This window comes from Scyliorhinus canicula, chromosome 13 (assembly GCF_902713615.1).
Source record: "Scyliorhinus canicula chromosome 13, sScyCan1.1, whole genome shotgun sequence".
Classification (NCBI taxonomy): domain Eukaryota; kingdom Metazoa; phylum Chordata; class Chondrichthyes; order Carcharhiniformes; family Scyliorhinidae; genus Scyliorhinus; species Scyliorhinus canicula.
Window position 1 is genome coordinate 152,213,144 of NC_052158.1, and position 15,039 is coordinate 152,228,182.

A 15,039-nucleotide genomic window follows, 5' to 3' on the forward strand; every position below is an offset into this window, starting at 1 on the left:
CCTCTGTATCTTCATTTAGGAAATTTGTATATATTGCAAATAACAAACTTTAGCACAATATGGGGGTTGGGGTGGGGTGGGGGGGGAGACGGAGACTGTGTTTGTGTGATGTATCCTGTGCAAGGCTGGATCTAGGTATTTAAATCATTAGCGTTAAGTATTTTAAAAAAACTTCTCTCTATCAGGATAAAACTGGCAGCACCATCCAAATTTAGCAACTTAAATCACTTCTGTCAATGGTTCCCAGCACAGCTCAATTGTCTAGAGGAAGCTAGCACTTCTGAGCAATTACCAGGTAAACCCTTGTATGGGAACTTCCAAGAGGGAGTCTCCAGTGCATCATAGGGGTACCCTTAAATGCGACCCTGGGGAAGGTGGAGATTATGGGCCAATATCGTTGGAGTAGGAATTCTAAAGTCAAGGCTAAGGCTTGGAGGGGACATGGGTTCAAATCCCACCACAGCAACTGGTGCAATTTAAATTCAATTAAAAAAATATGGAATTGAAAGTTAATTTTAGTAATGGTAACCATGACAACTATCACCGATTGCAATAAAAATCCTTCGGGTTCACCGTTAGTCTTTACCACGTGACTCCTGGCCCAGTGTGGGTGACTTTCAACTGTGCTCAAAAATAGCCCAGCAAGTCACAGTTCAACGGCAATTAGAAATAGGCAACAATGCTGGCCTTGCCCACATCCCGTGAAAAAATATTTAAAAGATAGACGTGTGAAATGGGCAGGCACATGGTAGATGCAATTTAACAAAGAAGTGTGAAGTGCATTTTGCTAAGACAAACAAGAAGCTGCAATAAAAATTAAATTGCACAATTTTAAAGACAGTACAACAGATATACTCCCGGGAGTATATGTACACAAAAATTTAATTCCGATTTATGGTTTACCTGGGAATCAGGCAGCCAGACCAGGAATAGCCCTTTTCAAACCTTCAAATGCACAAAATCAAAAAGAATAAGCGAGTACAAAATACATAAATACAAATATAACTGGAGTCCCTGGGCTTCCAAGCATGGGTTAGCTAGACACAGCACCTTAGCCATCCCTTCTCTACTTTTTGATAAAGCATTAAACTGAGGCAGTCTGCCCTTCTCAGATGAGTGTCAAAGATCTCATAATACATTTGGCAACAGCAGAAGAGTTGTCCCTGATCAATAAAAATCTTTCAATCAAGATCCTCCCGTGTGTGCGTGGGTTTCCTCCGGGTGCTCCGGTTTCCTCCCACAGTCCAAAGATGTGCAGGTTAGATGGATTGGCCATGCTAAATTGTCCTTAGTGTCCAAAATTGCCCTTAGTGTTGGCTGGGGTTACTGGATTATTGGAATAGTGGGAGATGTTGACCTTGGGTAGGGTGCTCTTTCCAAGAGCCGGTGCAGACTCGATGGGCCGAATGGCCTCCTTCTGCACTGTAAATTCTATGATAAACTATGATCACCAAAACTGATTCATACTGCTGAGGAGCTTGCTGTGCATAACTTGAGCATTTCATTCTTGCAACAACAACACTTCAAAAGTATTCCATTGATGACAAGCACCATGGACATTTTGAGGTTGTGAAAGCTGCTTTATAAATACATGCTCTTTCCATCTTTATGGACCATACACAAGTTGACAAATCATTCTTCCAGCAACTGGAGAAACTGCATTATTTAAACTGAGGATAAATGAACAGGCAATGTGATGTGGGTACCACCCATATTCTGCAAGCAGTCTCAAAAGGATGTTTCTTGTATTTTCCCATTCTCACCCAACATTCTCAAGTACGCACTTTTCAAAAGGCAGCCACCTGATCATAAGCAGTGACTTTCTTTATTCCATAATATTTATATGTTATTAATTAACTGACAGAAAAAAGTAAAGAATTCACTTGGATGTTCAATGCACAACAGGACACATTTTTTTATATTGTATCTTTCCCAAATCTTTATTTTAAAAAAACCCACAATGTTCTCCCACATTTAGGAATGTAAATGACAGTATTTGGCATTTAGTGTTAATATACGCAACATGATGCATCAGTCCATGACACATTTTGCACCAATTCAGGAGTCAATGCAGTAGTTTTCAAAAGATTCTTGACCAGTGAATATATAAACTACAAAGAACAAATGTGTTGTGGCATCCGCCCAACTTTAAAAAAGTTTAAATTCCAAAGTGAGAGCGAGAAATCTTGCAAGAAAAGTACAACACTATTTTAGACAGTCTACTTTCAGCAGTTGCACCTGTTTGAACTTAAAGAAAAATTTAAATTGATGCAATTGAATCATGAGGATGGACATCCAAGGTCCACAGTAGAGCTATAGAAAAAGGTTTAGAAGATCTAACCGAAAATACTTATAGTGATATCGTTCCCTGAAAACTAATCCCAGGGATTACAGCCCTCTGCTATCCTCCACACGCTGAAAAAAAATATTTGCAAGAGCTGACAGTGACCATATTCCTTTTACGCAAGTTTTCTTAAAGAGAAAACTTAAGGATTCACTTGTGCTTTATCAAAGAAGTGAAGAGAAAGAATTCATGAACAGATTAAGACAACCACACATGGAGAACCCGGACTCAAAAACTCAAGGTGTAGTTACAATATGAAAACTTAATGCATGCTGAAAGAATTGTAGTTCTGACTTGGTAACTCCAGGTATGTTATCTTGAAACTCAAATTATTGCTCATTATACATATATATCCACTACAGGACTGTCATGTAAAGTCACAAATTAGTACAATCTCTTAGAAAGATTACATTTTAATAACTACAAGATTTTTTTGCACAAACCTGGAGTTCAAATTCCCAAATCAAGACTTTAAATGTCATTCTCAAGTTGAGACTACACTTGTCCAAATTAAATTTTTTAAAAGGCCAAGTTAATAACAAGGTGGAAAGGTCAAGCAGTGAATCTGTGGAACTCTTCACTGCAGAGGGCTTTGGAGGCCGGGTCATTCAGTATGTTCAAGGCTGAGACAGACAAATTTTTAATTAGTAAGTAAATCAAGGGTTATGGGGTAAGGCGGGAAAGTGGAGTTGAGGATTACATCAGATCAGTCAAGATCTCGACGAATGGTGGAGCAGACACAGTGGGCTGGATGACCTAGTTCTGCTCCTACATCTTATGGTCCAACCTAAGTCCTTGCTGGTGCTATAGCCATTAAAAGCAATTACTGAAATGCACATTTCCGACAGCCATCATGAGTAACTGAGCTTGGGAATTATAATGCAAGTATACTATAGTCACAAAATCAGGCTATTGGATATTTTTTTAAGATTCCCCAGATATCCTTGCGTAGGAGTCCGAGGTTAGTACAGCCTGAATATAATAGAAAACAATATTTCAGAAAACACTTTTTTGAGAGATTCAGTCGCAAGTTAAATGACTGTAGCTTCAAAGGGACATCCCTTAACCTTGAGAGTAAAGCTTCACTTACATATAGAAAATGCAGCTGTCATATTCATTTAATTTCCAGACTTATGTCAGAAGACCCGGGAGCCCAGGGCCTGAGAGGGGCAGACGTCCTGGCCTTTGCCTCCCTGGTGGCCCGGAGACGGATCTTACAAGGATGGAGGGACTCGGAACCCCCAAAGTCAGGGGTATGGGTGAGCGACATTGCAGGGACTTGAGAAAATTAAATTCACCTGGAGGGGTTCATTGCAGGGGTTTGCTTGGAGGTGGCAGCTGTTCATCGACTTCTTTGAGAAAAATTAAGCTGTCAGCAGGGGGGAGAGGGGAAAGGGGAGGCATGGAAGAGACGAGTAAAGGCAGGACAATCAACGGAGGGATGGCTGGAGAAGGTGGCATTGTTTGTGCAAGCCATGTTGGTTGGGTTTGTGCTGGGGGGGGGGGGGGGGGGGGGTCTTGTTGGTTATATTGTTGTGTGATTTTGTTGAAATTAGATGTTGAAAATAGTTAAAATTATAAATGCGCCAATAAAATATTTTCTAAAAACAAAATCTCCAGACTTATTCGTTGCTTATTTATCGCGCAACTCTTGGTCCTTAAGTGCAGGCCGATTCGAGTATATATGGAGAATACACCAAGCACAAATACAGGGTTAAGGGAAACAAAAGAGATCAATTATTGTTTTGATATGGGTATTTTTGACACCTTGTGGCAAATTGAGATTTTGGCATATTAAATTGCATTACAGAAAGTGTCTGAGATCTTCCACTTGTGCACTAGCTAGCCAGCCCATGATTCAATTTAACAAATTTAAATGTTGGGGTGGGGGCGGGGCACAATTGGGCAATTTGCAAACGACACAAAGATTAGCGAAGTGGTGGACAGTGTAGAGGATAGCTATAATTTCCAAAATGATACAGATGGGTTGGTGAATTGGCCGATAAAGTGTCAGATAGAATTTAACACAGAAGTATAAGGTCATGCATTTGGGGAGATCAAACAGTTATGGGGAGTACACAATAAATGGGAATATACTACGAGGCATAGATGAAGTGAGAGATCATGCCTTACAAGTTCACAGGTCCCTAAAGGCAACAGTTCAAGTAGACAAGGTTGTAAAGAAAGCATACAGAATGCTCCCCTTCATTGGTAGAGGTATAGATTATAAAAGTAAGGATATAATGTTGGAATTTCATAAAACACTGGTGATGCCATAGCTGGAATATTGTGGGCAATTCTGGTCACCACATTGCAGGATGGATGTTATTGCTCTGGAGAGAGTGAAGAGCAGCTTTACAAGAATATTGCCAGGGCTAGAAAAGTGTAGCTATGAGGAGAGATTGGATAGGTTGGGGTTATTTTTCCTAGAACAAAGGCAGCTGAGGGGTGAATTAATTGAGGTGTACAAAATATGAAGGGAAGACAGAGTGGACAGGATAAAATTGTTTCCTTGGTGGAGAATTCTAGAACCAGGGGACGTAGATTCAAAGTAAGTAACAGAAAGAGCAGAGGGGACATGAGGGATAGCTTTTTTTTTTACAAAGATGGTAGTGGGAGTCTGGAATTCACTGCTCGAGTTGGTGGTGGAGGCAGAGACCTGAAACTCTTTTCAGAAGTACCTGGATCTGCACCTTAAGTGCTGTAAAGTACAGGGCTATTGAGCTGGTGCAGGAAGGTGGGATTAGAAAGGACATCTGGGTATCCTCAGACTGGTATGGACACGATGGAACAAATGGCCTCCTTGTGCGCTGTAACTTTTCTATGGTTCTAATGTCACAGGCAAGTTATAGATCATATTCCCCCGCCTCTTCCCCCTAGCTCCAATCTCACACAACATCCACCAAATGTTAGAATGACAAGGTTAGGCATCAACTTAAATTTCAAATGCAAATATGAATTGGGTTCCTGTGACGTGAAATCCATTTGTACTTCCCTTAGACCTAACTCGCCCATCACAAATTTGGTCAATGTTTAATGAAGACATTTACTCAAAGACACCAGAAGAATGATTTCCTGTTCAACTGCAATTGGTAAAACAGATAACTACATGCTATGCCAAGCAAGATGAGAGGCCAAGTAAATTGGGATTACACTCTGAGGTTAAGAAGAATGAGAGGTGATCTCATTGAAAAATACAAGATTCCAAAGCAATTTGACAGGGTAGATACCAACGGGTACTTCCCCTGATTGGGGAATCTAACAGGAAGGTGTCAATCACTTGATGGAGATGACTGAGAAAGAGTTGTGAATCTTTAAAATTCGCTACCAAAGAGAGCTGTGAATGCTCCATCACGGAATATATTCAAGGCTTAGATAAGATAGATTTGATTTCTCAAGGAATCAAGGTATTTAGAGAGTAGACACGGAAGTGGAGTTGATCAATCAACCATAATCATATCAAATGCAGACTAGGCTCGGGAACCATGTGGTCTATTCCTGTTCCTATTTATTGCTGCTGTAGATGGAGACACTAATCTCCCTGCAGTCAGTAAATTCTATTGCAGTACTGAACCACACAAGAGATATTCCAGATTTACTCCCAGTAGCCTGTGAATGATCTCAACCCCGGTGTGGGCTGGGGTCCTGGGCTTGCGGGTGAGGAACATCAGCTGGATTCTCAAGCACTATTTTAGAGCCCTGTTGGATACTGCAGTATGTAAAAGTCAAGTGCGAATAAAGAAAAGACTGAGCGGTGATACTCATCACAATCAAATAGCCTGCCAGTACTCACTGTCTGATCACATGGAACAACACTACACACGGTTGCCAGCACAGTATTCATTTCTGCAACATCACTTCAGGTTTAAATAGCCTTTGGCTTAGTGCTAGGGTGCCAGCTGGAGACAACGTATACCTTTATGGGCTGCTGTTCACTGAAATAGAGGGATTGCAGGAAATAACCAAAAGGACTGTGTAAACTTGAGGTAGATTCCAAATCCCAACTACATTAACCTCCCCTTAAAAAAAACATACCAGGCTATAACTGTTATGTTTAACATGGCAATCATCACCTCCAAGCCGAATAGGCTCCAGACTGAAAAGCTTCATGATGAAGATGTTCAATTCTGGATTGTGAAATGTTGGCTAATTATGGTCCCCTAATATTTTCTTGTGGAATTAATTCCTCCTTTAAAAGAAAATTAAACAAAAAGCGTAACTATTCCTCCAAATCAAATAAAAAATACCACAACACATGATCTCTTTTACTTTTGTTGCATTTTGGCACATTCACAAAATTGAATAAAGAATGGACTGAGCTTCAACACTTACATTGCATCCCCATTACTTTGAGAAAACTCCTGCAGCACATGGTAGTTACTCAGTGCAAAGTATAAAGTATAAGGCAAGATAAATCCAGATTATTACTTAACTCCAAAAAAAAACAGGCAGAGAAAAATAATGGAAATGAATGAAAAGTAAACTTAGAACAGATTGAAAATGCTGTTCCACTCAAAGTATATATTAATCCACATCTACCAAGCAAACACATTCTGTAATTCAAGTGCAATTCGATACCTAAAGCGTTTACATATTGACGGGATAGAGCTGGTCAGAGTGGCCGGTTCTCATTCCTAACTGCATTTAAAATCACTGACCCAGGTTTGTGCCCATGATTACTTACGGCATAGCATTTAAATGACGACCATATAAAAACTGGTAAAAATAGTTTAAATGTGTTAATTCTGAAAGTATTGCATCATGCTAGTTAAACAAATGGTTCTGCATTGGCATATTCTCCAGCCACCTCAATTTTATTCAACACAAATACAAGCTGCAATCCCATTTATAATATACCAGAACTAAAGCAATGCTCCAGTTTACTTCTACATTCAAAGATGTACAGGTTAAGTGGATTATGGGGATAGGGCAGGGGACCAGGTCCAGCTAGGGTGCTCCATCAGAGGGTGGGTGCAGACTCGACGGATGGAATGGCCTCTGCACTGTAGGTATTTTATGATACAGTGGTGTGAGGCTGCCCAGAATTAATTTTCACAATTTATAATTGATCTCCAAGTTATTAATATTAGCCAATAAAATTATCCTTCAGAAAATTCCTTGGCTAGATTCCAGGTTTGTTCTCCACTGCAGTGCTCCAGTACATAAGACTCTCCTCAGGCACACAAATATTAGAGGGCTGGGGGGAAATCTTCCCAGAGATAGGAACCCGTTTCTGAAATCAGAGATTCTTAAGGCCTGAATTCATTACTTTACATCGAGGAATGTGATTATGGAAATCAGATCGGAGGTGTTTTTCAGCAAAATTATTCAGACAGTATGGTTAACAAGCTAACACAGAATGCAGAGATTTGCCAACTCATCAGGGATATGATGTTGCTGTAGAAGCTCCCTCAACTCCCACACAAATGTAGAGATCATTTATGGTGGAGAAAATTACTATCTTAACTTTAAAATGAAAGCCAAAATTTCAATGACTCTCTTCCTTTTTCAAATCACTCCACAGGGACATTTTTACTGTTCGCTGGTAATGGCAAACATCTAGACATGTTCGTTTGTGTGCATCTTTATGACTTTTATACGCTGGGAGCAGCATAAATCTCCCCCCTGCATTTATAAAGTTGCTCTGCCGTTCAGGAAATTGCTACAACAAAAATAGTAGGATCAGAGCATGGGTTGATAGAGGGTGGAGGTACCTAAAGTCAATAATTGAATATTTATTTCATTAAACCCACAATATGCTGGATCATTGAACTCAATGAAGTGTGGATATTAGCTAGAGTCAAATCGACACAACATTCACTTCTCCAGCTCATCAAAATGACATGCAGATCACACCAATTGAGAAAATGGATTCTGCAAATCTTGGTCTCTTGCTGAAATGGAATGGTACAATGTTAGAACGTGCATTGGGGTTCCCCATGTGATGGCACAAAGTAAAGTCTTTCAGTCCAAGGGAAAGCCAGTGCATTAAAATAAAGATCAGTGGAGAGGGAAAAGCAAGCCTGGGCTGAATTTTTGAGTTGGGACGGATAACAAAGAATTGTGACTTCATGCAGTACCAAACAAGCTTAGAAGTGAGATGTTACCCTCCAATTTAAAGGGAAAACACATGGTTGTCGGTATTGAGAATTAATATACCATGCAAGTAGAACAGCAAGAGATACTAATGAATGAAACCATGCATATCAAGAAGAAATTAAACTCCAACAACCATTCACAAGTTGACAAAAGATAGATTCCCACTTAACCCGATGTCAGTATCGACCGGTGATTAGGGTACTTAACTGAACCAGTACTTCGTATTGGATCCTACAGAAGACAAACTATATTTGTCTACATTGTATTTGAAAGGCACTTGTGCAGCATATACACATGATAGCATAGAACTAAACTAATATTCTTTCACACTCACACTGTAAAAACAGCAATCAGTAGTTGATGCTAAATAGTTACAAAACAAAGTAAATGGCAGTGTCTTCTGCTTCACTGAAAACTTGGTGCTTAAGCCCTAATAAATCGAAAGAGCCATAAAATATTGGCGTCAAGACAAATTAAATTGCAAAAATGACATAAGAACAATGAGCGGAGAGGGGAAAAGGGTACATGTAACAGTCAACGATCCCACAAACATAGTTGGACTTGACGCTCAATGTTGCAATGCTCCAATTTAAAATAAACCAATATTCAATCAATTATTAAACCATTAAACACATACATGAATGTAAAGCCAAGCAAGTCCTCAATTTCCTGATTCCACGTTTCACTGACAATTACGATCAGCAACAGGATTCATAGTCATCATTGAGCGTGCAATATGACAGTGAAACACCTCAAGCCTCGAGTCACCAGTTTAATTGGTTCAGCGACTACTGCCATCAGGGGTTGGCTTGTTGATGAACAGCAACTTGATGAAACAAAAGGGGTCAAGGGAAACAACATAGTATGTTGCTTGTTAAGTGCGCATGAATTAGTACTATGACAAGGAGGGTATTTTTTCCCCCCTCTGACTCCTTTAAATGCGAAAAGGATCCACATTAAAATGAGGTTGGACAGGAGGTGAAATTCATACCAGCAGGGGCTGTTGAACACCATTCTGGTTGGCCTTCAGCAACCTACAAACTTCCAACTCCACAGATGCTGCAAGACCTGCTGAAAATTTCCAGCATTTAAAAAAAAAACTCATTTGAAAATATTCCCAAACAATATAGGAGCATGGGCACCATGTCAGGATTTGGGTTGGGATGCGGTCCATTTGGTCATGTAGATACGTTTCCTACAGCAGATTAGTAAACTAATTTTTCAGCTCAATAAAATACATTAAAGATTCTCTGAGGGTCAGGGAACAAGAACAATTTAAAATAGTAAATTACTAGAGTAGTTAAATATTTGGATGGTCACATAGCAATTTAAACCTGCACTATTCAATTTACAAATCACTGTACGTGAAGCTTTCACATTCTTAATGAATTTTCAACCATCAAACTCCCGCTCTTGCTCTCTTCGCAGTTGTACACATACTAGAACAGTTTCCTACAAAAAGTTACTTTAAACTGTATGCACTGATTGATTCTGCTGCAAATTGGCCAATAACTTAGCGCTTTGACTGCACAGCTCACCTCTGGCATGTTCCAAATACCCATGTAGTTGTATCACTAGCTCACTGGCATTTTAAGAAGAAATGGCAAACGTTTTCCAAATTAAACTTTGCAATGAGCATTTCTGAATCACAAACAATGTTCGTCCTGAAGGGTTGAGCCTTCTGCATTTCAGCACCCTGAAAAAAATAAAAGATTAAAGAGGTCCTATTTCACTCCGTGCTGGGTAGATGCTTTTGCCACGGGATTGGCTGGTCGCTGCTCCCCACAATTGATATTTGAATCACCCATCAGCATTCACCATCTTTCATAAGAATACAGAACATGCCAAGGTACCAAAGGACTGCTGACGCCCAGTTTACATTCCCTAGCAACAGTTGCTGCCTTGGGTGGGACTTGTGAGGAAGAGAGGTGGTCTTCGCACTATATTTGTATTTGTACTACTTACTGTTATCATAAAATTATAAATGCCTTAATAAAATGTTTTTCAATAAAAAAAGTCGCTGCCTTGAGTAGAAAGAGAGTGATTGGGAGTGTGGGGAAGTCAAGAGCATGGAAAAATATCATCGTGCTCCAGCAGTTATTTACTTTCCAGCATTCAGTTTGACAACAGTAAACTTCAACAATGGTGCAAGTCATGATGGCAACCAATATCTGCACTGTTACATTCATCTGTCTAAATATTCTGAAATTACTGTGTCACTACAGTGCTCAAAAAGCAAAAAATACCATTACACAAAAAGGGGGTATGGATTCTTTACTAGTCTTCCAAATGTGTGACAGGTTTAAAGGGGATGTGTATCATATTGAAGCACGGCACAATGTTAATGGTACATTCATTGGTATTTCTCCGATTCCCCATAAACAGTTATATGTTTTAAATTTATATATGTCCAGAATGGGGTGTTAAGTATTAAAAGCAGCACTCTACCCATTGACATTAACCATTGCAGGAGAACATTCCGGCAATAATTCCACTCTTGCCATCACAAAAAAAAAAGGATGATATTGCAAAACAAAACAGTCTAACTATCCCAAATTCCTAGAATGCAGCTGAATTTGACCTGTTTATTAAATGTAAACCAAAAACTCTGAATGTAACAAAAAATATCCTCTTTTAGTCATAAGTAATGGCACTGGATTTCCACTCTCAGTTGGAATTGTTGAATGCAATCCCAAAACATCTTTAACATTTCCTAAATCCCAAGTAATAAAAAAACAAATTTAACTTATTCATGTATTTTAAACAAAGGCTCTAAAGAGAAAGACATACACAGAATATCTCATTTTAGCCGGACTGCACGCAGCAGTTTTAAAGCAGAACAAGAGATGCTGCTAGGGCTACGGTCATTCTTTTTTGCAACATTTGGACTCACATGAAGCTCGGTAGAATAAAATCTCTTTCAGATAGGTAAGGAACTGAGTAACCATTCTAAGTATTGAATGCAACCACTAAAATCTGAAGTTTAAGGAGTTGTGGAAGGCAGGAACATTAAATGAACAAAGGCTATGACCAGGTAAAATTGCAGCCCAAATTTGTCAAAGCTACACTTCTCAATTTCTTTAAAAAAAAAATTTCCAGGACCCAATTAATTTCCCCCCCCCCCAATTAAGGGGCAATTTAGCGTGGTCAATCCACCTATCCTGCACATCTTTGGGTTATGGGGGTGAGACTCACGCAGACACGGGGAGAACGTACAAACACCACATGAACAATGACCCGGGACTGGGGTCGAACCCGGGTCCTCGACGTCGTGAAGCAGCAATGCTAACCACTGCGCCACCGTGCTGCCCTCACTTCTCACAATTTCTAACATTGAATCAAAACTATATTCACTAAAGTAAACTATAATGGATGGGGAAAAAGTAGGTTCGGAAGAAAGTCGTAACACAAATATGTTAAGTCCGTTTGATTAGCTGTAGAAGAGATCATCACAATAAAGCATATTCAATTTAGGTTAGGTCTCTTTGATATAGAATTGTAATTACAATTTATTAAGCAACGATAACAATTTTCTTTGCATGGGGCAATGGATGATCCTTCTGTGCTGTTACAAAAACAGAAGAAGTTGGGCGGGTGGGAAATGCCATGAGTGAAGTTGTGAGTATTAGAACAGACTTGCCCAAGAATCTGTACCTAGTTATGCTTCTTTACAAGAAATTACTTACGTTTGAATCTCTCATGGGGCAAGAAACAGCTTTTATGTGGTGTCAGGTCAGCAACAAAATATTTTAGTGAATGCTATTGAATTTTACTTATGTATTGAAATACGGTTCTTTTTCTAGGGGAAGGGGAAGGAAAAAGGCATCTTTCATTTCCAAATATTTGAGCAACAGAACTTTGTTCTGTTTTCTTGGCATCAGGTGCAACCACTACAAATCTCAGGAGACAGAAAATCACTTCAGTAATGTATATATGAAGTATAACAGTGACAATATGTGGCAGATCATTCCCTGCTCTGCATAACTCCTTAGCTCCAGTGGACTATATTGGCAGGACTGAAAGCCTCAATCGACACAATGTGGTGCAGAATAAAACTTTAGCTGCTTACATATACATTTATATTTTTAAAAAAGACACCTTTCACATCAGTGCAGACAAAAGTATAGTCACAGTATGTTTGTGCACTTTTTTTGTAATTCTCATTATGTGGTCCCAAAAAAGCTTCTGAACTTTAAAAAAAAACCCCTAATAGTCAAATGAGATAAAATGCCGTCAGTTTTTCTACAAAACTCAGTTTCTGTACATGATCCTGCTAGTATTATGCAAGTGGTTGGAAGCAATGTTTGAAATGCTTTTCTTCCCATAACCTTTCACACACTTTTCCAGTACATAAGGGCAATGCTTTACCAGCAAAAGCATTTTTGAGAAAGCCATCAGCTGCCATCTCCCTGAGCAATATTACAATTGCAGGCTGGTCGAGGTGTCTTGGGGGAGCAAATTAAGCCTTTAAGTCATGCACATAGGGTTTACCATAACACCAAGGGAATAAAGTTAAATTTCCACCCAACCTCCCAATGGAAAAAACAAGCAGTCATTTCTTAGGCAGGTTAACTGCACTTGCTGCCCGACAAAAGCTATCCTGTCCATCAAGTTAATAGTGTCTGTCAGTAGGAAATATCAGGCGGAAAAAGGTACTGTTAACTGCAGTAGCTGAGAACTCAGGCAATTAACCTGCAGCCTATAGTTATACTGGAATAGAAATACAGAAGTACTCATTGGCCATTTGCTGGATTAGAGTTGGGATGAGCATTCTCAAACCATTAGCTGTACAGAGAAAAGGCTTCTGCTACTAAAGCATGGCATTCATTGTTTTCAGCTCTTTAACATGCAACGTTGAAGGCACTGGGCACAGTGCAGAGATTCCAGCCGGTCAGACACATTCCTCAGCTGACATCAAAAGGGGATTGATATATTCAAAGCCTTCAAATTCTGATTGGTCAATCTTCTTTACAGCATCACTAGGAAAACAAAATAGTTTTGAAAAAAATCAATAATTTGGTAGACATGGGAAGTATTACAAAGAGTAATAATGATACATAGGGTCAAGTCACCCACTTCACATACTCCTGTACAACACATCAGTTGGAGGGAGGAGAAAGGGGAGTCCCATACAATTTCTTAACTGTATAAGTGTTTATTAAGCTGCCTAAGAGAAGGTGATTCTGGAGGGGGGCAGATGGTGGGGGGCTGAAAAGCAGGTGATTTGTTGCAGTATGAAGGCCTGCAACGTATCCTACCTGTAGCTGATATTTCTGGCTGAATGTGCAGAAAAAGCTGCAATGCAGTAAAAACTGATCAAGAGAGGACAGATCGTTTGTGCTAAACATCATCTTACAAAAACCAAGAGTATATGAAAGAAAATGTTATATTTATCGAAATTTTACACTAAATTTTTTGCAGATGGAAAAACAAGTTGACAAGGCTGTTTTTAAAAAATAAGATGTGATCCTTAGCTTTCTAAACAATGGTATAAATCTTGATATTAACCAATAGATTTACCAGAATTTAAATACTTAAAAAGTTCAGAAGTTGGGATTATTCTCCTTAGATCATGATGGTTATGGGGAGGTGTTACATTTTAACCCATTTTGAGAAGTTTGGAGAATTTTCCACGAGCAGGAAGGTCACCGAGGATGCAGATTTAAGATAATTGCCCAAAAGGTTAGGGGGAGATGCTAGGGATTCTGAGTTACGAGGACATGAAATGTACTGTCTAATTGTGTGGTGCAAGCAGATTCAGCAGTAACTTCTAAAAGCTGCGTGGATATATACTTGAGAAGAAAAAAGTTGCAGGGCTACAACGAAAGAGCAGGGCTAATATGATAGCTCTTACAAGGAACTAGCATACCATGATGGGCCTCTTTCGGTGCTGTTTTCTTCTTCGGTGATTACTCACTACTGTGTAGGACTATGTACCTAAGAAACCAGTGTCACTGGTCATGGATTCAGTGGGTCCTTGCATGGCTGATGAATCCTATCCTAGAGCCCCATCTTCAACCGCAGATTTGGCAGATATTTCCAGGAAGTGGGATTGTTCCTTGTACTCGTGACCCGTGGCATTCCTTTCTCAGGCTCCTTTTCCAGACTTGCTCTTGCAGTCGGGCATTCTTGAAGAATGAGAAGGTACCTCCAGGTAGGTTTCTTCTCAGCAAGGGTCTCCCAGGCATTGATGTCTATGCTGCATTTTTTGAGGTAAGCCTTAAGGATGTCTTTGAAGGGCTTCCTTTGTCCTCCTCTGGTTTGGGCACTTTTTCTGAGCCGGGCGAAGATGATTTGATAAATGGTTAGACAGCATCCCAAGCACATGGCCACACCAACGCAATTGGTTGAGGACGATCATGGCCTTAATGCTGGTACTCTTTGTATCTTCAAGGACGCTGATGTAGCAAACATGTCCTCCCTGCTGATGCAGAGAATCCATCTCAGACAGCATTGATCGTTTCGTTCCAGGGCCTTGAGGTGGCGACTGTACAAAGTCCAGGTTTCAGAACGGTATATATAAGTTGGGGGGCCGACTGCCTTGTAAAAGATGATCTTAGTATCAGCACAGATGTCACGGTCATCAAAGACTCTCA

The 15,039-nt window shown here is 39.8% G+C and overlaps 1 protein-coding gene across 1 annotated transcript in view; it reads right to left on the bottom strand.

Annotated features, from left to right (window-relative positions):
- Positions 1-1,911: 1,911 nt before the first annotated feature.
- Positions 1,912-15,039, bottom strand: part of prkci (protein kinase C, iota) — a 179,209-nt gene continuing 166,081 nt past the window's right edge. Inside the window, exon 19 of the mRNA XM_038817458.1 lies at positions 1,912-13,422. Within this exon, the coding sequence (XP_038673386.1) occupies positions 13,335-13,422 (88 nt within the window). The 3' untranslated portion in view covers positions 1,912-13,334. The remainder of the gene's footprint in view (positions 13,423-15,039) is intronic.